At 56.5% G+C, this 26,407-nt stretch overlaps 1 protein-coding gene across 8 annotated transcripts; it reads left to right on the top strand.

The window, feature by feature from the left end:
* Nucleotides 1-6,474: 6,474 nt before the first annotated feature.
* On the top strand, nt 6,475-25,853 carry SLC45A3 (solute carrier family 45 member 3). 8 transcript variants are annotated; one of them, XM_073217050.1, is made up of 6 exons: nt 7,156-7,799; nt 7,923-8,077; nt 19,066-19,462; nt 20,311-21,096; nt 21,760-22,025; nt 24,097-25,853. In XM_073217050.1, the coding sequence occupies exons 3-6, from the start codon at nt 19,291-19,293 to the stop codon at nt 24,532-24,534; spliced, it is 1,662 nt and encodes a 553-aa protein (XP_073073151.1). In that variant the 5' UTR covers nt 7,156-7,799; nt 7,923-8,077; nt 19,066-19,290; the 3' UTR covers nt 24,535-25,853. The 8 variants fall into 8 exon arrangements, with proteins under 8 accessions (XP_073073154.1, XP_073073148.1, XP_073073151.1 ...); XM_073217053.1 differs by lacking the exons at nt 7,156-7,799; nt 7,923-8,077 and adding an exon at nt 6,475-6,593; XM_073217047.1 differs by lacking the exons at nt 7,156-7,799; nt 7,923-8,077 and adding an exon at nt 6,872-6,996.
* The last annotated feature ends 554 nt before the right edge of the window (nt 25,854-26,407 follow it).

A 26,407-nucleotide genomic window follows, 5' to 3' on the forward strand; every position in this document is an offset into this window, starting at 1 on the left:
TATTGAGCCTTGTCTCTTGTGCTTGGAAAGTGAGAAACATGTACAACGGTGCATGGATGCCATGGGAGGGACTCCGAAATGGACTAATTAAAGAAAAGAAAACCTAAGCAAAGTCTAGGAGATGATGGACTGGAACAATAACGAGGAACTAGGGGTGGAAAAAATAAGAAAAAAATGTGGGGAAAAACATGCAAGTGAAAGGGTGTCAAAGGAGGCTGTTTGTTATGTTTGGAAGGGAGACAGGGAAGCCCTTTGCCTGTCTGCTCCCAATCCGGACCAGATGCCTGCTGTTCCAGCCTCTCAGTGCACCTGGGAAGCACACCTGTGTGGGTGCTGGCTCCCTGCTGCTTCCCCTGCCGGGCTGTCCGCTCCACATGGGCAGAGGATGGGTGTCCTAGTGTTCTAGGTCCACTTCACACCGAGCAAGGAGGCATCTTCTGGTCCACACAGCCAGACGGTGCTCAGCCTCCATTACAATCGCACATGGCAGCCCTGAGAGGGACTCTGAAATTGATTCATTAAAGAAAAGAAAACCAAACAAGACCGAGGTTGTAGTTTTTGTGGTTTATCTCCCCTCCCTTTCCTGGCCTTGGAGCCCCGCAGAGGTGCTCCTCCCACCAATACCTCGGGTCCCGCTGGAGCTCCGAGTCTGGGGACCGCTGGCCCTGCCTGCACCTGGACTCAGGTCTGTGCCTCTCTTTCCTGCAGGCCTGCGGACAGATTATGCCAAAGTGGTAATGTACCCTGAGGCAAGAGGCTAGTTCACAGTCTGATTATTAATTACTCACTTGCTTATTATCTTGAGCATTGCATCAGGAGCGTGAGAATGGCTTTATAGCCACTTAAATTAGTGTGTCTCCCCTCACCCTTCACACACACACAGACCCAGGTCCAGTAGTAAATCCTGACAAAGTCTCTCTAACCCCAGTCTATCCCCGACAACTTCAGGCACATTTGGACCATCCCGTCCAGAATGGGAAAAGCTGCCTAACCAGCAGGATCCCCAACATCAGACCTCCAAGATGGGCCTGTCCATCATTTCACCCACCCCTTATCCCTCAGCTGCACTGCACAGGACATAGATAGCTTGTGGGGATGTTAGAGATTTTACACTTTACCTCAGATGCCCAGGGAAGTCCCTCCTCTGGTCTGACTTCCATCCCTCTTGCTGCAGTTCTAGTGTTTTCCCTCTGGTTTCCCTCCCTGCCATTGTAAGTAAACTGAAAGGGTCCTTCAGGGTAGGTGTTAGCAGACTCCTCGTCCTTTTAATCCTGCCCTGCAGCCGGGGCAGAAGGAGCCCTACAGGGAGAATGGGAGCAAGACCTTGGGGCCTCTTCCCTTGTGCCCTCCTGCCCCAAGCTTGACCCCTCTATTTTCCCATCTGAAGTCTGTGGAATCATAACCAGCAACCAAAGCCCCTTTGAGCTCTTCAGCCTCCTGCTCTGGGCTCTGCCTGGGCGTGAAGCAGCTGTCCCAGCACACTGCCGAGGTGCAGCCCAGATTTAGTGAGAGCTGAGCCCAGGCTTCTGCCCCAGGCAGGGAATGCAGAACTCTGAGCATGCCCAGATGAGGAGCCTCAGGCTCTCCCCCTTGCTTCAGCTCTGCCACCTTGGGCAAGTACCTGGCCTCAGTTTCCCAATGTGTAAAAGGAGGTGGCACCTGCCTACCCTAGAGGTACTTGTGAGAATCAAACCTGATATCTGTGAAAGAGCTTTGTAAGCTTTTAATGTATAGCACAGAAGCAAGTAATTATCATTCACCATCACCAGTTGGCCTCAAAAACCAGCTTAGAACTTCCACATTCTGCCCCACTTCCTGGGATTTATCCCACTGAATGCCCATCATTTCTTGCCTCCAGAGTTGGTTTGTAGCCCTGAGATTTTTGCTAACGTTGCTGAATCCTACTTTTGTACCTACCGCTTTCTGTTTCCCAGAGAAAACTGTAACCTCCATGAAGGCAGAGAATGTCCCTTGTACAGTCTTTTCCATCTCTGCTCAGCATCACATTTAGGATTCTGTGCATAAGACAGAATGAATGAACCTGCATAGAAGTTCTGCTCTAAGTACATTATTTGTGCAGTAGCCTGTATGTTTCCCAACAAGCTTTCTCCACAAAGATCGAGACACTAGATTAAATGTCTTTCTTGCAAGCGTCAACTTATATCCTAGCACAAATCCTGATGCATAATTGTTATTTAATAAGTGTGTGTTGAATGAGAAATGAATGACTGAATGCACAGTAAGTGACATTGAATCTGTCTGCTCTTTCCTCTACAGCACACAGCCTCCCTGTGACTAGCTGGTAAAAGATTTCTGGGGCTGTGTGGAGCAGGTGGAGCTCTGCATCAGGAGCCTGAGAGGCTGTCCCTCCCCCTTTCCAGCCCCACCCTGGTCTTAGGCCCTCAGGTATCTGGGCTCCAGAGGATAGAATCTCCAGTATTCAGGGCGATGTAATCACCTCCTTGCTCCAGGGGTTTCGGAACCCAGCCGGTTAACTAGGTATCTCTCCCGTTTACAGACGCATAGGAGGTTGTCCGGTTGGTTCCTGAAACCCTAAGGGAAGATGCCAGCATGATTTTGCCTCTGCTCCGCTGCTTGAATGATCCCCATCAAGCATCTAACGCTGGTCCCAATCCACCCCGTTATTTCGGTTTCTAAAACGTAGCCTCCTCTGCTCCAGTTTTGGGTCCCTTGACTGGGAGAATATTGCTGATGCCCCTAAAATATGGGAGACTGAAGGACTCAGTTCTGCCTTTGATGAGAGTGGGATGGGCTTTGCTGGCTCTCAGAGCTGGAAAGGACTGCTGTGCTCACCCAGACTCAGCCCTTACCTGGAGCCTGGAAGCCCTGCCACGTCCCCACCGTGTTCATCTGGTTATACCTGCTTAGGGCCTGCCTCTTACTGAACTCCCCTGTGATCGGGCTCCCCTTGACTGTCTCCTCTGGTCTAGGTTGGCCCTCTGAGGCCCTTCTTGTTGACACCGACTTTGCTACCACCTGTAGAAAAGCTAACACCTTGTCAGGACAGGCTGGGCTCAACCTTTCCCCACCTCTGATCTCTGCTCAGCTGGATGTCTGCTGTAGAGGCAGTTTTGGTCTCTGCCCTGACTACCCACAGGTGGGTGGGGGGGTGGGGCGGGACTCAGAAGGGAGTTTCCATCCAAAGAAAAGTTCTCCATAGAAGGATTTCTGTTTTGCATAGTGGAGGGATCCCTCCTGAAGCAAGTACCCTTGAAGGTATTTGTTGTTGTTGTAAAACCTTCCCTGCATGGAGTGCCCACTCAGATTGACTGTCCCCCAGGTGTGGACTAGGAGGCTGCATTCACTAGCAATTCTAAGGCTCTGCATTCTAGCAATGATGGGGGGTGGGGATCATGGGCAACCTCAGGAAGTGGAGGTCATGGTCATTCCCAGCTTGGGGTTTGAGAAGAAAGGTGCCCCTGGCCAGTTCCCTCCATGGCCTCAGTGTCTCTTCTGTGCACAGTGTCTGGTGGTGATGGAAACACGGTCTAGGTGCTCCTTCCATTTCTTTATCACCTTTCTCAAACTCTGCTCCATCTAAGTCTTCACCCAAACGCTTCGGAACCTCTTTTGCTGCTCGGGTCCTTGATCTCCCCTCCACTCAACCCTCTGAATGGAAATGAGGTGTGGGAGTCCACACTGGGGCAGCCCAGAGGGGATTTCTCGCCCCTCTTTCTTCCTCTTTCCTTTGTTTTATTTCATTCTTTCCCTTTTAAAGGATAACATTTATCGATTCTTTTCTTTCTACTTAAAAAAGCAATGTGTGACCCATACAGACCACTTGGAGATTCAGGTAAGTTTCCGTAGTTCCCTCACCCCGCAAGTCAAAATTGCCCTTCCCACTCATAGAAAACCAATTTTTACCTTTTGGTTGCATCTTTTTAAAAAAAGTAATTTATTCTCTCTCTATATGTATACCGATTTTAAGGACTTTATTTTGGAATAAGTTTAGATTTACAGAAAAGTTGCCAAGATTACACAGGGTTCCTGTATACCCTTCTACCAGTTTCCTCTGATAACCATAGTACAATGATCAAAACTGAGAAATTGTTGGTGTAGTAGTATTTACTAAGCTGCACACCTTATTCAGAGTACACCCATTTTTCCACTAATGTCCCTTTTCTGTCCCAAGGTGCAATCCAGGATTTGGGGACATTGCATTATTATATACCTAAATTTAAAAAAAATGTATATCCTATTGTGCCTGCTATTTTGTAGTCAGCTATCTTCATTGGTAATATAAACATTTCTCCAGTCAATTAGAATTCTTCTATGCCATCATTTTTAATGGCAGCATAATGCTCCATTATATGGATTTGCTATAATTTACTTAGCCAATAGCTTATCATTCTATATTTAAATTGATTCTAATTTTTCACTATTGTGAAGAATGCTGAGACAAACATCTTTTGATATGCATATCTCTGATTATCTTGCCAAAAAAGAAATCCCAGAATTGGAATTGCTGTGTCCAGGGGACCCATCTCCTTGCCTTCAAGTCCACGGCCAGGATTTGGTCCTGCTGGTGGCCTTCATGCTTAGAGACTGCTCACCCCTCATCCTGAGGCAGGCAGGGGAAGAAGCAAAGAATCCCCCACCGCCTTGGATGGTGGAGATGGCGAGAGGAGACGGGAGCTCCAAGTCCCCCATGGCTTCTCAGCCCACTTCCAGGCTAACTAAGCCCCAGCTGGGAATCTTATCTCTCTAGAAAAAGGAGGATGCTTGTTCTGAGCCCAAGGATAATGGGAAGGGGCTGTGGGTGGGGGGTGGAGCAGGAATTGTTAATGCATTTTGCTAGCATCTTCGGTTTCTCCAATATTCAGCCAGACTATTAGTGGTTCCCCAAGGATGGCTTTGCTCCTCGCGTCATCCTCATTTCCTATAAATGGGAGTCAGGTTTGTGGGGGGTGGGGAGGGAGGAAATGAAAAGGACATGGTGCTTTTCCTACAGCAGACTTAGTGGGGAACTAAAGCCCAGAGAAGCGGCTACTCGCCCAGAACAATCCAGCATCACAAGGAGCGGTATGGGTGTTTGGGTTTCTTTACGGCTCAAGTCTGCATGTTGACGTATGTGTAGGGAGTAGCAATGGACTAAGAGATTGCCTCAGTCTCTATCTGAAAATGGTACCCATCTCTTGAGTTGCCCTAAGGACTGAATGAGTTAATACATGAAAAGCATTTAGAACAGTGCCTGGCATAATCAATAACTATTATTATTACTATTCATAAGGCTACACCAGTAGAAAAGAGGGGAGGAAACATTTTCACGGCAGAAGGCCCTCACCACCCCGTGCTGGGTGGGGCCAGGAGAGTACACCCACCCGGCTCTGTAAAGAAGGGTCACCTGCACTGGGGAGGAGTGACCGCACGGATTCAGGTGGCCGGGCCCCTGCTGGGACCCGGGATCCGACATCACGCTGTCTGTTCACTCTCCTGAGACCTCCTCCCCTGTGCCCAAGTCACAAGGCATAGAGTGAGTAGACCCCTGGCAAAAGCCAGCGGGGGAGAGGGACCCCCCACTCCTGTGAGGCGGGACAGCTCCCTCCTGATTCGCGTGCTTTCCTCAAGCCTGGAAAATACCACCTTCTGCTCCCTTGGCTCTGGAATTTTCCAGCTGACCCGGAATTCTCCCTGCCTCCTGCCTGCTTTTGTAGTTCACAGAGGACAACAGTTCAGGGACCCAGGCCTCCACCCCAGTCTCTCTGCAGGCCACAGTGGGTATGCCAAAGGCTTTAGAAAGCCCCTGCAGCCCTGGAGGGTCGCCTGCCCGCCCCCGGGGAGGCAATGCTGAGACAGTTTTCAAGTTAAACTTGATTAGTGACCCACAAGGTGGATTCTTGGTTTTTCTCTGCTCTGCTCTCCCTGCACCCACTCTCTACTGTCCACAGCTTCCGAGGCCCCACTGTTCCCCTCTCCCTTCTCCCTTTCCCCCTTTCCTCCACCAGACAGCTGGAGGGGCCCTGAGAGACCACCCGGCTAATTCATTCTCGGCACAGATGCCTTGGACTCTTCACATCACACCTGGCCCGTGGCAGGGCCAGGCCTGGAGCCCAGGGACCTGACGCCCAGTCCGGGGCTGCAGCCCACGAGGCCCTCCCTTCACAGGCATCGTCCTGTGATCCTGTAGTATCCAAGTCAACAATCCACATAAATAGGGTTTCTTTTCACCCCAGTAAAACTCCATGAAGGAAAAAAGACACAACAGGGCCCCTGCCCCAAGGCCAGCCTGGGCCTCCAGGTCTCTACTTCGCAGCTGCATTGTTTCCCTCTTGTCAAAGGCATTCTGGAAACAGGTATCTGTTGGGACCTTGCTCAAGGGCTGACAAGGGAACATTTTATTGGGAACTTATCACCCTCCTCCTCTTCCCCAAACACAGACTTGAGGAAGAAAAAAATTAAAGGAATTTGGCTTTTAACTTGAGGAAGAGGGACTGAGTTAGCTCTAGGAAAGCTCTTTGTCCGAGAACAGCAAACAGTAGGGAGAATGCGGCATCTCCGCATCACGGGCTGGTCCTGGATGGGTGGGATGCAGCTCTGCCCAGCGACGGGGCAGCCAGAACAGCACGTGCGGGGTAAGGGTCGCAGACCGGCCCCCGGAGGGGAGGTGCCCCGCGGACCCGGGTGGCTTTCCCCGAAATGTCTTGGCAGCGAGCGGCGAGGGGGCGGCGCTCTGCCCCAGGTAATGAGAGGGCAGCCTAGGCGCCGCGCGGGGCTGCCCGTCGCGGCCGCAGCTGCAAACACGGCTGCGGGACGTCCCGCTCTCTTTCCCGGGGCACCAGCCCCACCCCCCGGCCCCGCCAGTACCCCACCCCCGCCCGCCTCTCCCCGCCCCCTCCTGGCGGCCCCAGCGCGCATGCTCCCCCCACCCCGGCGGAGTAACCTGGAGATTTAAAAGCCTCCGACGGGCGCGCGGCGGGGGCGGAGGGGGCCGAGCTCGCACGCGCCGCCCCGGGACCCGCCGCGCGCCGCGGCCAGGTAGGAGCGCCCCGTTCCCGCAGCGGAGTCCCCGCTGTGTCGCGTGCTGGGCGCCCCGCGGGGAGGGGCCGCCGAGCCCCGCGCCCGTCCCGGGGGGTGGCGGGGCCGGGGCGCGCTGGGCGCTCGCCGGATCCCCGCGGCGCTGCGCGTCCTTCCGCCGGGGGCGGGCCGGGCTAGCGGCGCCGGTCCCCGCGGTCCCAGGGCCGGCGGCGGCCCCGCCCGGAGCCCCGGCCTCGCCCCCGCTGCAGCCTCGCGCGGCCGAGTTTTCTTTGGAAAGTTGCATTTATTTTCTCCCGTTTGCTCGGCGTCACCGGAAAGGGACAGGCTGAGTCACCGCGGCGCTCGCCGTCCGGGACTCGGGAGCCGGGAACGGGGTGGTTGCCGGGGCGCCGCGGGGTCCTCGGGCGGGCGCGGGGCGCAGCGAGGGGGCTACGGGAGGGCAAGGCGCCTGGGCCCTTTGGGACCTCGGGCTTGGGGCGAGGCCCCGAGGGGAGAGTTGAGGCCGGAGCGTGGGAGCGTCCGGGTCCCTCTGCCCCCTTCCCAGCCTCCGTCCTCCCTCAGGGGAGGAGGAAAGTCGAGGCCGCGTGTTCTCCTCCCTGGGCGCCGGTAGGGATGGTGAGAAATGTCCGAGGCCAGCGAACAGGTGTGATGAGGACGCGCCTCGGCCTCGGCCCCGCGTCCCAGGGCCCTGGCTGAGGCTGGCAGCGCGCTTGGTGGAGAAGCCCCCCAGGGACCGGCAGGTGTCTCCTGAGTGAGGTCAGCCCTGCCCTTGGACTCCTGCTGCCCTCGGGCGCCGAAGCCCTGTGAGTTGCCCGTGCCCTTGACCTCCGAAACAGTTTCCATCTTCCAGAGAGACGCTCTTGACGTGCTCAGCTTTTCCCGTTCCCCAGGGCTACTTCCCCGACCCTGCTTCCTCTTTTCCCAAGGGACCCGAGATGGCCGGAGGGAAGGGTTTGGCATGGTGGGTACCTGGTGAGGACTTGTCCTTCAGCTGTCAGGCAGACCTGATCCCTGTGGAGCGGCACTAAGAATAGCCCGGCTGCTGTCTTACTGCCCTGGAGTCTGCAGCCTGGCATGACCAGTGAGTGGACAGGGCCCAGAGTGACCCTTGCTGGGCTCCTGGAAGCCTTGCTCGGGGCAGGGGTGAGGCTCTGAGGTCTTCTGGCTGCCTTTCCCACGCACGTAGAAGATCTTTCAGAGCGGGACAGCCTTGGAGTACCCACCTGCCCAAGGCCTGGTGACCAGGCTGGCATGTGGGGGCGGGGAGCAAAGGGCCCAGGAGGGCCAGGCTGGGTGGGAAGCCCGGGAAACCCGTGGAGCAATGTTGCCTGGGGAGTGAGTGCGATGTTATTTGAGGTCATAGGCCCCACTGTTGGATGGGTCCCATCTCCTCATTCCTCCCTTATCTCCTCCCCGAGGCTGTCACATAGCCAGGACCCTGGTGTTCTAAACGCACTCAGAAAAATGGACCTTGAGGCAGCCGGATGAGTCTGAAGAGCAAAATACAGCTTAGAATGAATGTACAGCTGTAGACATATAGGCCCCGGTTTAGTAGGGGGGTGTTTTCCTGTGTACTCATGGAGTGTGGGGAGAACCCGCCTGCCCCCCCTGGCCCTCTCAGTTATCCCAAAGGAGGAGGAGGAGGGGGCAGTGATCCCTGGGTACCACAGAGGTCCTTCCCGGCCGCTGGGTGGTGGGGATGGCATGGAGCTCCCTCTCTCAGCCTGGGCAGGGCTCTGGAGAGAAAGGGCGGAAAAGGGGGGGTGATCTGGGGACTCTGAAAGTGAAATTAAGCACTGTCTTCTAAACCATTCGGGATAAAAACCCGGACTATCCGAAAGATAGGGGTTATATCTTGGCTGTTCACCACCATGGAACATTGGTCAAGTCACTTAACCTCCTTCTCGCCTCAGTGTCCCGCCCTGCAAAATGGGGATGATGATAATAATGAACATAGCTACTCTATAGCTTTGTTACTTATTAAATAATAAATGTAACCAATATAAATACCTGTAAGTATGTATACTATTAAATATTTTAAAAATAGAGCTTTATTAAATCATGCATATAGAGCACTGGACTTTGTCCCTGATAGCCGAAAAGTGCTCTATAAATGTTGGCTATTAGTAACTATGTCTCCTGTACCTGTTACCAAATAGACAGCAGCCCCTGGCAGGGGAATCTGTTCTTGGGTTTTGCTCTGCACCTTGTTTCCCTGGGAGCAGGTGTCCTGGACTTTGAAGAGTCAAGAGACCGGCCCCTAGAACCCATTGCCTGGGTTTGAATCCCATTTCCTTTGTGCAGGTTACTTCACCTTTCTGTACTTTAGCTTCGTCCTCTGTAAAAGGGGGACAGCACCACCTCACAGTACTGTGAGGATTAAACAAGCTGATAAGGTAAAGCTCTGAGCACAGCAGCTGCATGGGAAAGAGCTTGATAAATGTCAGCTGCTGTTTGGTGACAATGGATGCAACCATTGTGGTGTGAACATTTAGAAGCCAGTTTCTTAGCAAGAGAATTAGACCATATGTAAACTGTGAATGACAGATCTGCAGGTGAACTTGAGGCCCGTGCAAAGAATACAACCAGCACTGGACATCCCGGTCTCTCCCACTGATACTGAGTACAACTGTTTTTTGGTTTTTTTTAATCAGTCCTGAACTCCCTGCCCTGCCCAGCTCCTCAAACTGAAAGAGAGTACCATCTGGTGATGGAAGTGAATTTATATCCCAAAAGGTTAAGAGCTGTCCAAGCAGAAAGGTTATTTGTTGTGATAGGGAAGCCATGTAAGAGGGAGGGGTGCTCTGAAGCTGGGGTTCCGCTCTGTCCTCTCTCCCTATCCCTTGGCATCCTTCGCAGTGCTTTTAGTGTTCAGAAGAAAAACCCAGCCTGGCTTTCTTTGAACAGTCAGTGGCCCTGTTTTCTAGACAGTGAAGATAGAGGCTGGACCAGTTGGTACCAGGCCCAGTATCTTGAATGCTGATGCCACTTGACTCCCAGCAATAGAGCTGGAGTGTGGGGCTTTGTCCAGTGTATTAAGTGTCCCTGCCTGGGGGCGGCGGCTGACAGAGCCATCACGGAATGGTCCGGCTCTCTGGCCACAGCTTCCTGTTTAATTGCTTTTTCTACCACAGGGTCTGTTTCCTCCTCCATGGGACAAAATCCACAGTTTTGCCACTAACCCTGAATGACTTGTGGGACTTCTTGCTTCTGACATTGGAGATGGGCCCGCCTCACTGGTTGGCCTTGGTTTCTGTGTCTATAACATGGTAGTCTATAACATGTGTCTAGACATGGTAGTATTCACCTTGCAAGATGACAGTGAGGATTAAATGACATGTTTAGCGAAGTGCCTGCACAGACCAGGGGCTTATCCTTGTTTGTCCCCTTCCCCTTCTTTGTTAATCCTGGACGTCACTCACTGGGCCGCTGGGATGAGCAGGAAGAAGGCGATTGGAGACCAGCGCCTGGTCCCTGAATATAGTCCGTTAGTCACCATATTCAAGCCAGATCTGATACCCAGCCAGATAAATGCCCCTGGGAGCAGTCGCATGAGACGGCAGTCCCTCCTTCCTCAATGTCCTATGTCACTCCCCTCCCCCATCTCCGCTAATCCTAAGTATCCTTTGAGCTGGCAAATTGTGTTCAGACTGGGAGCACACAACCCAGTCCTAGGAATGTGGCAACCTAGCTTCCCACTCCTGGCTCCTGTTGCTAGAGGCTGCTGAGCACCCAGATACCTTGAGTGTGGTCCTGCCTGAATCCCTGGCACCCTGTTCAAATCACATCAGATGGGAATCCTGATGCAGCCTCACTTACAGGGCCTTCTGCTGAGCAGCCCCCTTTCTCAGGGCCTGGGCAGGGACTCTTCCCTGCTTCCCTGCAGCTGAAGGGCCAGTTGGGTGGGGGTGGAGCAGACCAGAAGCCAGAGAGCAGGGGGGCCATGAACCATATCCAACCCTGAGGGCTGCCTCGTGAGTGCAGGCGCAGTCAAGATTTGGAAGAAAAAGGGGATCCTTGACAGCTTGGGAGCCCTGGAGGAGGTATGGAACTTGAGCCGGGCAGGAGTCAGGGAAGGGGAGAGGCATCCCCGGGAAGGAACTGGAGCACAGTGACTACTCTGGAAGCCACAACAAGCCCAGTGCCGATCAGTTCTACCACCTTGGGCCCAGATCTGAGATCAAAACCCAGTCCCATGATTGGGGCTCCGTTACACTTTTCATCACATCTCACGGGGGAGGGGGCAAAAAAGAGAGGTGGGTGTGCGTGGAAATCCTAGGCTCCAGTGGCCGTGTTTTGCAGACATCTGCCCTTTAATGCAGAGTATTCTACCTGCTCATCTTGGAAGGCTCAGCCGCTAGCTCCTCTAGGAAGCCCTGGAGAAATGAACATGCCCTACAGCTTGGGCCCCCAGTCTAGGGACTTGTGTTAGCAGGTGTACCACCTCAGTGCACTCTGATTTTATCCCCTGTGCTAAAGGGGGCTGCAGGCAGTTGCTGCCATGCCCAGCACCTTCACAGTGGGCTTGCACATGCTTGTTGCTCAGTGAGTGGTGGGTGGGTGGGTGGATGAGTGAGTTTTAGTGCTCTTTGGCATTCCTTTAGGGGAGGAGGGGTTGTAGCACTGAGGCATACTTCCTTTGGGGGTGGGCAAACTAGGGCTCATTAATTTAAAAATGTCTTTTTTGGAGCCCACCAGCCCCCAGCTCCCTGCTAAATGGCTGTTTTGCGAACACATTTCCATAGGCTGAGTCTGGCCCCAAGCCCTCTGATGATGTTATCAAGGCGGAAAGGGCCTTAGCGACCATTGAATTTGAGATCCTATAGGTGGGAATGGCAGAGCTGGAACCAGCCCTCTGGTTTGACGCCCAGCCCAGGGCTCTGCCCATCTGTAGGTCTGCCCAGCCCCTCCACACCCTGGTCTCTTTCTGAAGGGAGACCAGGCTGCAGGGAGGAGTCAGGGCTGACTGTGCACGTGGGGAGAGCTGCCTGGTCCAGCTCACTGGCAAAGTTCAAGTTCACCAGGAGGGAGGCCGGTCAGGTTTCACTTTGCAGGGGCTGTAGGAAGAGCAGGGAGCAGGGGGAGGGAATCTCCCAGTGGCCTGGAGACTGTGCCAAGGGCCCTCTTCCACTCCCATGTTCTCTCCCGGACCCTGCACCAAGGGATCTCTTGGTATTGTTACCCAACCTTGTAGGGAAGCCTTTCTTATGGTCTAAATAGAGAGTTCCGTTACTAATTTCTGCCAGAACAGAGTGCAACCTGGGAGGGAGTAGGGAAGAGGGCAGTTCTACCTCCAGATGTCTTGGTCACTCAGCTCAGTTTTGGATGACTGCTACCCTGGGCACTGTGTTATACTTGGGCAAAGTGCAGGCACGTAAGCGCAATGTGCAGGCAGGTAAGGGCTGGGGAAAGTGCGGCTGGGGAGCATTCTCCACTTTGCTTGGTTCTCGTGTCTTCTTTAGTGGAGGGCTATGAAACCTCTTCCCCACTGCCATGTGGCCTTGTCAGTGAGCGCTCAGTGGGTGCCTGTCCATGGAGAGCACCCGACCTGGCAAGGTGGCTGGGGGTGAGATCATACAGCTGTACAGTTGTAAAGAACCTTAGCATCTAGACTAGCTCTTGTTTCACTGGGGCAGAAACTGAGCCCCCGAGAGGCGAAATGGCTTATCCAGGCTACGGAGCAACAAAAGTTGCTGACAAGGGACGTCGCTGCCCTGGCTCCCAGCTCAGAGCACTTTCCAGAATTGTCAAACGGTTTGAACTTTCCACACAACCCTTTTTTATCTGTGCAACCTTGGGCATCTTAACGCATTCCTCTGAGCCTCTGTTTTCCGCCTTGTGAAATAGGAATATTAAATAGCTACTTCGTTGGATTGTATGAATGGTGAATTAGAGAGAAAGCTACGTCAAAGTATCCAGCGCATAGCAGACCCCTCCTGGACAGTTAGTAGGTGTCAGCCACTGTGCTGCTTTTCCCTGTGGGTAGGAACCACGCTGCCTTGTACCTGGGAGGTGTATGCCACCCTCCACCTCCCTTGGAAGCCTCCACTCCCCGCAGGTCTGCTGCAGTGACCTCTCCTCACCTGTTGGGGCCGGCACCTGGGGAGGCATTTGCATTCCTGGCATTCCTCTGGCCTCTGGCGCTGAAAGAGGTGCTGGTGCAGGACGCACAGGGGTGCAGGACGCACAGGGGTGCTGGGCAAGGAATCAATCGAGAAGAAAGGCACAGTTTGTCCCTCTCTGACCTCTGCTGCTCCCGCTTGGGAATGAGAAAGCTTCCTCGCCAGGAATTTCAACGTGCTTTCTCTTAAACACACGGCACGGCTAGGAAGTGGGCAGTATTTGTCCAGGTTTCCTTGACTGTCCGATGGGTATACTCATCGTATTCACTTCATCGGGTGACTAGAGGATTCAAACTCTTGCAAGAGGAGTGAACCTCAATGTTAGCTGCTATTATTAATTGCTGATAGGGAAACTGAGGCTTAGGGAGGCCAGTTAACAAGTTCCCACAGTCACCGTAAGTGGTGGAGTTGGCTTGCAAACCCAGGTCAGACTGCTAAACCTAGGTCACCCTGCTGAGTCCACCAGGGTCCAGAGGCCGGTGGCCCATGGGGTGGCAGAGAGCACCAGGCTGTAGAGTACCGGCTATCTTGGTTTGGAGAACATTCGGTCAGGGTGACCCAGGGTGGCCTTGGGTCACAGGTGTTCTCAGCAAGGAAGTCTGATTGGGAGGCCTGTTGCCTGGAGTCCGATGTGTGTCTGTGTGGCTGTCACGGTGAGATCTCTGGGTGACCCTTGCCAGGACTGCTTCACCTCGGCTTACGCTGCCGGACCGACTGGCCTACGGAGGGTCAGGTCGACCCCAGGATCCCTGTCGCTGGATTGGAGAGGGGAGGGGATGGGTGGGCTCCGTGGACAATCCCCCATCCCTTCCCCACCCCTTCCCCCAACCTCCTCTGGCATTTGTCTCCTTTCAGAAGCTGGGCTGGGGCTCAGGGCAACAAAGGCAGCTTCCCTCCAAGCCACTGCCACCTGTTGGGTTTTCACACTGGGGGGTGAGGTGGAGGAGGGAGCTGTTGCCCTTTCCCCAGTGTCTGCAGTGTGCCCCCTCTGCTCCCCCCCAGGGCCTGGGATTCTCTTCGCTGCCCAATGTGACAGGGCTCAGGAGCCAGTGGGGGTGGGGGGCCCGCAGCAGCTGGAGGGGAATTGAGTGGGAAGGGGCCGGAGCGGGCAGCCGGGAGAGAGTTTGATGGATTACTCTGCAGGCCGAGAGGTTTCTCCCTAATCCGCCTTTGTGTCCCCGCCGGCAGCCCCCTCACTCCCTCTGACAAGCTGCTAAGCAGAAGGCTTCCAGTCTGGGTGAAGAAAAGGCAGCGCAGCAGGGCGAACTCTAAATCCCTGGCCTCTGGGCCCTGGAGGAGGCAGGAGCCAGGCAGCAAGTCTGGGGTGGGGGTAGGATCGCCCCCCTCTGCGCAGCTCTTATTCTTTCCTACGATTTCCTTGAGGTGGAAAGGTTGCTTTTCTGAGTAGTGTTTTCAAGGTGTCTGTGGGAACTCTTCAAAGTCGTGGGCTCCAGCTATTTGCGCCAATCACTGCGTTTTGATAGGATGGGATTGGAGAACACAGACCCTCACTTCTTTGGAAGTATTTGAGGCCTGAGAATCATAGGCTGAAAATGGGTTGCAAGGCCCGAGGCCAAGGCCAGCCTAATCCTGTCCCTCTCCCACCTCCCAGCTGCCCAGGTAGGTCATCCCTCAGAAGGATGTCCATTTTCAGGTCCCCTGGCTGGCCAGCCCAGCCCCTTTCTGGGGTGCCCCAAGGCCCCTTGTGGAGCCGCCATGAGGGCAGAGCTCATTTCGGGAGTGTACTGTGCTAGGCTTTACTAGGTGAGGCCAAGGACATTGGCCCCCAATACTGAGGCGAGAGGGCGGGTCACAGGGATGCTGGGCTGGTGAACTCCCAGAGCCCTTCTCTATCCCCCTTCTAGAGGGCCTGGGAGAGCTCAACTGAGGTTGAGACTCGAGTCCAGCCCAGTGTAGGGGAATGAGATTCCCCCTTCCCCAAGCCTCTCCCTGCTGCCCACCCTCAGCCCAGGCTTGGGGCCTGCCTTAGTGAGGTGGGCCTGCAGTGAGCCCACCCCTTTCGCAGCTGCGTCATTATTCCTGAGGCTGGCCTGCCCGGTCTCCAGTTTCCTTCTGTGTGGGGAGGGGCTGCTTCCCCAGGAGCCTGTGAGAAAGCAGCCCAGTCTTTGTGAGTGTGGAGGGAGGATGGCGGGGTCACTGAGCCTGCGGGGTCAGGATGGGGGCTGCAGCCGTTTGATGTGCCTGGGCGGGGTGTGGGGACTCCGGCCTGCATAAAGAGGCCATAGAATTGCTGCCTGACGCTGGCCTGCGGCAGGCTGCCCCCAGCCCAGCTCCCCCGGCCTCTGTCTGTCAGCAGAGGGAATCTGCTCTCCCCCTCCAGCCCCCCACCCGCTCCACCTCAGCTGTGCAGGGTGGCAGGAGCCCCTTTGAAAGCCCTCAAAGGCCTCTTTCTATGTCCCTCTGACCCTCCCTTCCCATCGGGAGCTCCCAGGAGTGGGCTTGATCGCCTTGCCCCCCACCTCCTCGACTCTTGTCTTCTGAGTCTTGGAGAAAGTTCAGGCCAAGTTTGTTCCTGTTGCTCAGTTTCATTTCCCTGTACTCTGCCCAGAGCCTAACCTGAAGTGGGTCAAGGGGAGCAGTCCTTGGGCCTTCTGGCCACGGTGTGGTGGGGTCTGTCCCATCCACGCACCACCTGTGAACCCTTAGGAGCTGCCCCTCTGGGGTCAGGCTGGAATTTACGCGGTGTGTGTGTGGGTTTAGGTCTTACCCGATGCTCACGTCGCCTACCTCCCTTTGCTCTCAGCCCTTTATGCATTAGCTCCACATTTCCCAGTCTCCTCCTCCTGCTAGGGTGGGTACTAGAGGGTTGGAGTGGAGCCCGCAGCCTGCTCTGGGAGTGCCATGTGCTCAAGTGTTGGAGCGTAGAGGGCGTAGCTCCCCTGGAACCCGGAGCTGCCCATTGAATGCAGGTCCACTGACCGGCCTCCGGGAGGGCAGGTGGCCCGGGGCAGAGCCCCAGGAAGGTTCCCAGAGGTCTTGGGTTTTCTCCAGCTTTCTTGCTGCCCTGTCATCAGGGGGCCCTGAGAGGAGGGGAGATATTTGGAACTTAGGAGAACTTAAGGAAACTCCTAGAAGGCTCTGTTCCTTTCCAGGTGGGCCAGACACCCCCTTTCTGTACCTCGTCTTCCTGCCTCCTCCCCGCCAGGTGAGCGCAGGGAGGCTGGCTCTGCTGGTTGATCTTCTGTTTGCCAGACAGGCAAGAGCGCTCCGGGAACAGCGGGGCAGGAGGACTGGGGCAGGAGGGTGTGGGGGCACTGGCCCATCTCCCTGCCTGTGGGAGCACCCAGACAGGATACCCAGCAGTGAGGGTCCTTTCCAGGTCTTGGCGAGAAGTGTGCCCTGGGGCTGCGAACAGGAGTGGTAGCCAGGGAAGTGGCAATGCACTGCCTTGTGCCCTCCTGCCTCTCTGAGCCTGGGAGTCGGGCAGAGCGGGCAGGACGTGGGCTTCTCTGCTGTGCCCCTCTGGGGTCAGGCCGGAATTTCCTTGGTGTGTGTGGGGATGGCAGCAGGAGGCCCTGGAGGGGTGGCTGGTGGGTGGGTTAGTGCTGTGGGGGTTCTGTAGCCTCCCCCACCCTGAGGGCCTTAGCGTGGGATAAAGTGGGGGAGACAGGAGCTGGGGGAGATGTAAAGAGAAGAAAGGGGGGTGTTGGAAAGGAGAGTATTCCTATGGTCCTGGAATTCTTCACGCAATTCTGGGCTGGAAATATAGAGCGTGAGGGTGGAAGAGTGCCCAGGAGGGCAAAACCTAAGTGAAAAGAGGGAGGATGGGCTCAGCAACCTAAGAGTAGAGGGGTACAGAGCAGGGCTGGGAGCCTGCCCACTTCCTACCCAACTTCTTTCAATGAGTTCCCCCCCTGGCTCAGCCCCTGGTGCCCAGGTAAAAGCCCGCTTGGGAGAAGAGAGTGGGGGGACTCAGGAGGTAGCTAGTGAGTTATCTGGGCTGAAGGGGGACGAGGGGAAAGTCCTCTTCACCCCTTTTTGTCTTTCTTGGGGCCAAGGAGAGTCTGGTGCATTCCGGGGAGTGAGGAGCAGGCCTAAGGGAGGCAAGAAAGCAGGTGGGGCGATACTGGAGCAATTTATTTTAAACGACAGGGAGCAGCCGGCGTGGGAATGGGGGCAGGTTGTGGGTGAGGCTGTGTCCTGCAAAGTCTGTTTGCCCAGGGAAGGCCCGGTCAACCCAGTGCAGGTGAGTGTCCACGGCCTTCCAGACAGGGAGGCAAGTGAAATGGGCTGCAGGCATTTTGACCCAGAACCTCTCCCTCTAGGCAGGATAGCACCACCCCTGGGTCTGTGTGCCGTCTCCTGCTCCCTTCTGGGGGGTGCTAGGCAGTGCAGCCACCGAGAAGGGGCTCAGCTCAAGCTGAACCCACAACCACCCACCTGAGACTGATGGCAGCCCCCCAGCCCTCTTTTGGGACTGTGTGGATCAGTATTTCACACTCTTGTGGCTGCCACCCACATAGGAGTTCTCACAGTGGGTGGTCTGGGTCTGAGTGGGACTTTGGGAAGGAAGCTTCTGGTTGCTCAGCCTTATCTGAGGCCCCTTCCTGCCTGGCCTGCGAGCTGCAAGCCCCAGAAGGCAGTTATGGGATGGACACGTCTTAGCCAGAGGGGCGGCCGTCAGATTTCTCTGTGGCACAGCTCCAAGAGCACCTGTGAAAAGTGAAAGGAGTCGAAGCAGCAAACTACAAGATGTGCAGATTGGAGGAGGGGATGGATGAGGGCTGCGGGTGCCCCGGGAAAGTGGTGGGGGCCTGGCCACGGGCTGTGCGCGTGAGCTGAACTCTTCAGCACTTCTGGGACTGAATGAGGCAGGAGAGAGCAGGCACTGCAGACTCCAGCCACGAGTGATGTGAGGCTCTTCACCTCCCACCCTGACTTTGGGATGGACAGGTGAGGGACTCTCGGCTTTTCTTGCCAAGGCCTGCCCTCTGTGCCTCTTCTTCATGGCTGACTTGATTTCCCCCCTTTTGTGGTCGCTTTTGAATGGAGCAGACTGCTGCCATCAGGAAGCAAGACTGGAGGGGCGCAGGGAGGCCGCTCCCCAAGTGGGATCGCAGTGCACAGGAGGCAGGCTTAGTCCCAAGGGCTGTGGGGACTTCCTGCTGAGAGTGAAGAAAAGGCTGCTCAGGAAGGGAAGCCGTGGGGCCTTCTGGAGTCACGGGCTTCATCACAGGTGCCAGGTGGTGTGGTTTCATGCCCTGCTGAGGCTGGGACCTGGGCGCGGCCGCACTGTCCCATGGCAGTTGGGCAGCACCCGAAGGAATGTTTCTTCTGAGTGAACGTTGAGCGTGGGGAGAAACTCAAGGGAGAGGTTCTCAGGCCTCCTCTTCTCTCCCTTCAGACCCTCAGAGACTCTGCCAGGGCAGCGCTCCCAGAGCGGTGCCAGGGACAGGCTAAAACCCAAGCCCTCCTCCCCTCCCCCGTCCTCCTTCTCAGAGGCTGGGAGCTAAGGTGCACCGTGGTGTGCAGCCAGGCAGGGCCCCATAGGAACTGCAAAGGGGAATTGACAGCCCATCCTTGGGAAGTGGAGAGAGAAAAGCAAAGAAACCAGGCCTGGCAGAGGGTCTCTGGGGGCCATGTGGATCACAGGGCCTTGGGACCTGGGGGTTCAGTTGGTTTTGGGGTTTTTTTCCCCAAACTGCTAGCAGTTAAAGGCAATTTTGAAGATATTCCAAACTAGAGAATACAAACATTTGTTTGGCATCGTAGTGTGCTTAGGTTTAAAAATTATATTTGCTTTATTAATTATGCCAGCTTTAGGCTAATATTAACATGCATTTTCTGACTGGGCAGTAGTGAGTGGCACCTAGGTGGCAGGGCCACACCGTCAGCCAGGGAGTGACTAAGATTCAGAGAATTCAGAGCAATCCTGGAGACCGTGTTCCCAGGACTTAATGCTCTGTGTTTGTTCCGGCCCTTTTAGGATCTGAGTGATGAGATGTTTCCACCCCGGCGCCCCACGCCAGCAGGCGTCTAGCATGGACTGAGAAGCTGCACCTGCACAGAGGGCTGGCAGACATGGCTTCTTGGCTGAGTCCTAGGCAGTCGGCGGCAGCGAGGAGGAGAGGCCTGGGCATCTGGGGCAGGGCTGAGATGAAGCAGTTCTGGAGCGTGTGACCCGGCCAGAGCCCTACCTGCCTGGTCCACCATGGTCCAGAGGCTGTGGGTGGGCCGCCTGCTGAGGCATCGGAAAGCCCAGCTCCTGCTGGTCAACTTACTGACCTTTGGCCTGGAGGTGTGTCTGGCCGCAGGCATCACCTACGTGCCACCCCTGCTGCTGGAAGTGGGCGTAGAGGAGAAGTTCATGACCATGGTGCTGGGTGAGTCACCACATCCTCCTGCCCTCGTGCTCCGAGATATGCCACCCAGGAAGCAGGGCGGTGGTGTCTCTGCCCAGAGGGCTGCTTGGAAGGGAGGCTGCTGCCTGCTGCCCCTGAGCCAATGGGTCAGCGTTGCTGGAGAAAGGGGAGACCCTGGGCTGAGGGGGACCCAAGAGGAAGAAAAGAGTGCAGGGGCATTCCCTGCTCACCTCCCTGTCAGCCCGCACACAATGCCTGGCCCGAAGGAGGCACTGGAGAAGTTGTTCCTCACCTTTGTCCAGCTCTTGACAATTGATACCTGTTATCTCATTTTATCCTTGCAGCAAGCCTCTGAGGTGGTCCATTTCACAGAGGAGATAACAGAGGCTTATAAGAGGTTGGGTGACTTAGCCAGGCTGTACAGCTAGCTGGTAATTAATGGGATTGGGGCTCCCAGCCAGGGCTCTTCTTTACCCCTAGGCAGGGGCTGGGCTCCTGACTGCAGATAAATTCTGCAAAATCCCCAGAAGGCTAGTGGTCAACATTGTGACTCTCAGGAAGAAGGGGTTCTGTCGGGATCACAGGCTCTGGAGTCAGACTGCCTGTTGAAACCCTGCCTCTCGCCTTCCCTAGCTCTGTGTCTGTGCACAAGTACCACTTATCAGCGGCTCTGTGCCTCAGTTTCCCCATCCTAAAAAGGGGCGTTAGTGGCCCCAGTTGCGAGGGATAAACTGGAGTCCCTGCGCAGCATGCAGTACAGAGCTGGCCTGCTGGTGATGGTACCGTGATCATTTGCATCCTTCCCGGGAGGGCGGGTCCCGCATGGCGCAGCCCCGGCTCACGCTGCTGCACTGCTGCTCTCCCTGCAGGCATTGGTCCAGTGCTGGGCTTGGTCTCGGTCCCGCTTCTGGGCTCAGCCAGTGACCACTGGCGCGGGCGCTGTGGCCGCCGGAGACCCTTCATCTGGGCCCTGTCCCTGGGTGTTCTCCTGGGCCTCTTCCTCATCCCAAGGGCCAGCTGGCTGGCAGGACTGCTGTGCCCGGACGCCAGGCCCTTGGAGTTGGCCCTGCTGATCCTGGGTGTGGGGCTGCTGGACTTCTGTGGCCAGGTGTGCTTCACTCCGCTGGAGGCCCTGCTCTCTGACCTCTTCCGGGACCCGGACCACTGTCGCCAGGCTTTCTCCGTCTACGCTTTCATGATCAGCCTCGGGGGATGCCTGGGCTACCTCCTGCCCGCCATTGACTGGGACACCAGCGCCCTGGCCCCCTACCTGGGCACCCAGGAGGAGTGCCTCTTTGGCCTGCTCGCTCTCATCTTCCTCACTTGTGTGGCAGCCACGCTGTTTGTGGCCGAGGAGGCAGCGCAGGGCCCGGCTGAGCCAGCGGATGGGCTCTTGGTCCCCTCCATCCCACCACATCTCTGCCTGTGCCGCACCCGGCTGGCTCTCCAGAACCTGGGTGCGCTGTTTCCCCAGCTGCACCACATCTGCTGTCGCGTGCCTCACACCCTGCGCCGACTCTTCGTGGCCGAGCTGTGCAGCTGGATGGCATTCATGACCTTCACGCTGTTTTACACGGACTTCGTGGGCGAGGGGCTGTACAAGGGTGTGCCCAGGGCTGAGCCAGGCACCGAGGCCCGGAAACACTACGATGAAGGTAAGGCCTCGGCCACTCGGGGAGGCGGTTGTGGGCCTGCCCTCAGGGGCACACGCAGGTATAGGGAGATGCCTACGGCCTGTGCTCAGGCTGGTGGCTGTGCCCGTGGGATGGGCCCCCGCTGCAGTCTGCTCACGTGGCTCCGCCTGCTGTCTCAGAAGGGCCTCAAGCTGCTGAGAGCTTGATCAGAGCCATTGCCCCAGCCTGACCGGAGAGAAGACCGAGCTTATTTCAGGCCCACCAGAGTGGAGAAGTCCAGGCTGGGTTTCAGGTCCAGCTGGCTCCAGCTTCAGCGTGCCTCCTGCCCCCTACTGACTTTCCGAATCCCCTCACCAGGACCTCCCCACTCAGGCGTCCGGAGCCTTCTCTTGGAGCCTGTGGCAGAACTGACCTTGTGTTCCCTCTCGTGCCCCTGGGTAGTTGAGCACTAGACCCTTAGAACATCTTCTGCCCTTAGCGCCTCTGGCCACATTCTCTAGGGTCAGTGGAAGAGCCTAGACTTCCATTGCTACGGGGCGTGCGGGGGGCTTGGGGAGCAGGTCTGGTGTGCAGCAGATCTTGGGCAGCAGGTGCCCGTGGCCCCTAATTCTGAGCCCTCCCCAGATTGTATTGGGCCCCTTCCCCCTCCCTGCCTGACCGCCTCATCCCTGCCTCCCTCTGCAGGGGTCCGGATGGGCAGCCTGGGGCTGTTCCTGCAGTGTGCCATCTCCCTGCTCTTCTCGCTGGGCATGGACCGCCTGGTGCAGCACTTTGGCACCCGGGCAGTCTATCTGGCCAGTGTGGTGGCCTTCCCTGTGGCTGCCGGTGCCACGTGCCTGTCCCACAGCATGGCTGTGGTGACCGCTTCGGCTGCCCTCACGGGGTTCACCTTCTCCGCCCTGCAGATCCTGCCCTACACACTCACCTCGCTCTACCACCGGGAGAAGCAGGTACTCACGTTGGCCTCTGGGTGGGACAGGGTGGGGAGAGGCTGACCAGCTCCCGTGTCTGGCGAAAGAAGTTGGAGACTTCCTTTGATGGAGAGGAAGCCCATCGCAGCCCCAGGGCCAGAGTCACAGGCTGCGGAAGGCGGGTGTAGATTAGATTCTGGGAATGACTTCCGGAGTGGGGACCATAAAGCACTTGAGTGGTTGATTGCAGGAAACATGAAATCCTTCTCTGGGAACCCTGGAGAATCAGGCTAGCAGAAGCCCTCAGTTTGGGCTGGGTTGTTCTGTGTAGAGACAGGGGACTGGATCGGATGACCTCTGGGATACCTAGTGTCTCACACGGTGAGTGGGAATGGTCCTTACTCAGGGAGAGGCGATGTGACTTTCCCAGGCCCTGATTCGGTCTCCAGAACGGGGAGGCTCCTTACTGCTGCCTCTCTGGTTTATCCTCCTTTCCTGCCTGACTCTCTCTTTTCTTTCCCTGCATCACTCCTGTGCCTCTGCCCCCCCTGCCCCCACGGCGGATCTCAGCCTGACGCACCTGACACCACTTGCCTGGGCACTGTGTAAGTTGGGGGCCTCTTTCCTGCTCGGCCCCATACCAGCCAGTCCTTCCAGGGGCCCCCTTCTGTGGGAAGCCTCCTGGCCCAGGCTGTGTGGTCACCTCTGTCCCCAGTAGTGAACTCACTGAGCTACAGCCCTAGATGCAGAGCTCTGCCTGGGAGGGCAAGAACAGGGGTGTCTTGAGGGAGGAGACGCAGGCCTGCCCTCACTGAGCTGCCAGAATATAGGGAAGGCACGCCTCTGCCTCTTGTAGGACATGAGTCGGGTAGTAGAAAAATACCTAGCTGGGAGGCCCGTTAACTGAACAGGCAGCTGCAGGGGCAAGGGGCAGAGATGGAGGGAGGGACCAGGGTTTTAGCTGGGGAAGCCTGGTCCCTGAGACCCCTTTTGGCACATGGATAACCTCCATCAGCTTCTTTTCTTCTGTTACAGGGGCCAGTCCTGGGCACTTACGATCTTGCCAGGGCACATGCTGGGCTGGTCCTCCCCTCAGACTGAGGAGCATGTCTGTCCCCAGGGGCCTGTCCAGGCTCCAGCCTCATTGGACTTCCTGGGGTTGGAGGCAGGGTGGAGAGGCCTAGGAGGCCCATTCCAGGGGGCATCTGATGACACACATGGTCTTGTGCACCGTCTGCACCTGCCTTTGCCCACTTCCGGCTACACAGCCAGCCTCAGGCTTCCCCGGTGTCACGCGTGAGCTCAGCTGTGGCTCTTTGCTCTGACACAGCAGCTCAAGAACTCTTATGTGTTAGGTGCTAGTGGGCATGGAGAGACAGTAGGATAAGTTCTGGCCTTAACCAGGAGGCTCCAGGCTGCTGGGGGCGGGCCTGGGGCAGGTCACTCTCAGAAGGGCTTCACCATTAGCCGAGCCGTGGGGATCTGGAAGAGGACCATCCCGCTGCCCCGTCTCCTCTTCCTCCAGGCTGAGTGCGCTGGCCCCCCAGGCTGGGGCTGTGGCACCTCACCGCAGGGCAACTACAGCTAGGGCCTGGGACCCCCATGGGGGCAGAGCTCTGCAGAGGGCAACGAGAATGGCCAAGTGGGGTGGGGGGCAGGAAGGGGGAAGGAGAGGAGAGCGTGCGCGGGGCTTTGGCCCTCAGGGGCCCCACCTTTGAATTTGTTCCTCTGTCCTGACTCTTCCCTCTTCTCGCCTGTCTGCATTCTGCTGGGGTCTTCTCCTTTACTGTGGGGGTCCATTCTCTTCCTAACCTGCAGTGTGAGCCTGTCTGCCACTTACCAGTTCTCGGAGAGGCTAGAGGAGCCCTAGACTTCTGGTTTCAGCTTTGTCTCCTCCTGCCCCCTCCCCTGCGCCTGCTGCCAGGGGGAGCCTAGATCAGCCCAAGCAGCGTCTGTTCAGGTTTCTTACCCACTGCCTGATTTGCATTAAGGCCTGTTGCCTAGTTTTTTCCAGCCCCTGGGATGAAGGCCAGGGTCTGTTTCATAGCCAGGGAATCCCGTACCTAGGTACACACCTGTCCTTGTCAACTTTTTCTACCCCCTCCCCCAGGTTTTCCTGCCCAAATACCGAGGAGACGCTGGAGGTGGTGCCAGTGAGGATGGCCTGATGACTGGCTTCCCAGCGGGCCCCAAGGCTGGGTCTCCTTTCCCCAGCGGGCTTGCGGGTGCTGGAGGCAGCAGCCTGCTCGCGACTCCGCCTGTACTCTGCGGGGCCTCTGCCAGCGATGTGTCCATGCGTGTGGCGGTGGGTGAGCCGCCCGAGGCCAGGGTCGTTCCAGGCCGGGGCATTTGCCTGGACCTTGCCATCTTGGACAGTGCCTTCCTGCTGTCCCAGGTGGCCCCGTCCCTGTTGATGGGCTCCATTGTCCAGCTCAGCCAGTCTGTCACTGCATATATGGTGTCAGCTGCAGGCCTGGGTCTGGTTGCCATTTACTTTGCTACACAGGTAGTGTTCGACAAGAGTGACTTGGCCAAATACTCGGTGTAGACTACTTCTGACCCACTGAAGGAGGGCCTTCCTCACTGGGTTCCAACCCCTCCCGTGCCATTCTCTTAGCCTGCGGCTGTGGGCCTGGCCTTTCTGTTTCTGCTGCCGCCGAAGCGGTGTGCCTCTCTGCTGCCACCTCGTGTTGGTGAGGTGCATAGGTGCACAGATGGGGCACAAGGCCTTTTTGTTCCCCCCTGGTTGTTAGGGCTGGCTTGACTGGTGGTCCACATGGGCTTCAGTCTGGACATCTACAGGGAGGCCAAAGGGCAGGGCGTTTTATTATCTCCATGCACTGGAATGCAGGATTCTGCAGGGGGATTACTAGGCTCAGGGTTAGCAGCTAGTGTCCCGGTCAAGGCATACCAGGACAAGGGATGTGGGTAGCTGAGTGAATTTAGCCACCTGGTCTCTCACTCCCAAACCCCCTTATCTTATAGGTGTCCCCAGTGTTGCTCTTGCATGGGAGTTTCCAGTGTGAAACTCTCCTCCACAAGATTTGCAAATACGAAAGTTAACTTGGGAGGAAGAATCCTGAGGGTAGAGAGAAGGCTGCCTGGCCCCACGGCACTGCCTTTCTGCTCTTCCCCCACCCCTACATATCAGGACACGGCTGGTTGGCCCCGGTGTGGCCATCACAGGGACACAGGCCTTTAAATATTTAACTTATTTATTTAAGTAGAGGGGAATCAATTCCCAGCCCTGCCACATTAGTGTCTAGGAGGTGACCCCCAATGACTGGGTCCCGTGAGATGGCTGGTTACCGGGCTGAGCACCTCCAGAATCTCCCTCTCCTGGGGTGATTGGTCTGGCCCCAAGGCCACCTAGCCCTGGAGCTTGGAAGCTCTGCTCACCCCAGCTGATGACCCAAATCCTGTTACCCAAGGCTGGGGGGCCTGGGGGAAGGAGGAAGGTGGGGCTCCAGGTCTCAGCAGCCTCCCCTCCTCTCCTGACCCAGCTGGCACCCCAAGGCCCCTGCTTCCTCTAGGACTGGGCTGGGGAAGGGGTGGCCCAGGCCCGCCTTTCCCCGCCGGCTCCACTGCGCTCTCTGTGGGGCTCTGGCAGAAACAGAGGCAGAGTGTGGCCCCCTGAGCCTCCGTCCGTCTCAGCCCCAGGGCGTGTCTGTGCCTGGGGCGTCCCACACAGAAGCTCAGGAGCGTCCCCTGCCCGGGCTAAGGAAGTCTTAGCTATGAGGGGCTTAAGTGCCGTTTGCAATAATGTTATGTCTTATTTATTCAGTGGAGTAAAAATTTTATACTTTATGTGAGCAATCAGAGTATAACGTTGATGGTGATGAAATTAAAGTCTTCTTATATGTTTAACTGGTCTGTTTATCTTTTCTTAAGGGGCAGGACCATATTTCTCTCTCAAATTATCCTCAGCTTCCTTCTCACAGGGACCCCACATTCTGGCAGCTTGTTTCCAGCAGCACCAGCAGATGGAGCCACAGACCACCACTCTTTCAGTCGCTTGGTGATTTGGCAGGGCTGTGCCACCTGCTGGGTCACCCCCCAGGACTGGGGAGCTCCCTTGGGAATGAGGAGCAGGGGGTGTGGGAGCATTTCCCTTCTCAGGGGCTCACAGTGTGGCCAAAGGGATGGAGCAAGCACTCAGCTACAGCACTAAGAGCACCCCTGGCACAAGCTGGCCGGGGTTCCAGGCCCCTGGGCCTTTGTCCCACCCTTCCCATCTCCCCGCCAGGTCCGGGTCAGTTGCAGCTTTTCCCGCCTTCCCACCTCTCCACACCCCTCCACACCCGACTGGCTTAACTGTCCCTTAAACTCGAGTGGTTGGTATAGTTAACACCCTCTGCAGGGACTTCAGTTTTTGAATGTGCCTTATTTTATTTAACCTTTTATTATGGAAATCTTCCGAT

This window comes from Manis javanica, chromosome 11 (genome assembly GCF_040802235.1).
Source record: "Manis javanica isolate MJ-LG chromosome 11, MJ_LKY, whole genome shotgun sequence".
In the NCBI taxonomy this organism is placed as follows: domain Eukaryota; kingdom Metazoa; phylum Chordata; class Mammalia; order Pholidota; family Manidae; genus Manis; species Manis javanica.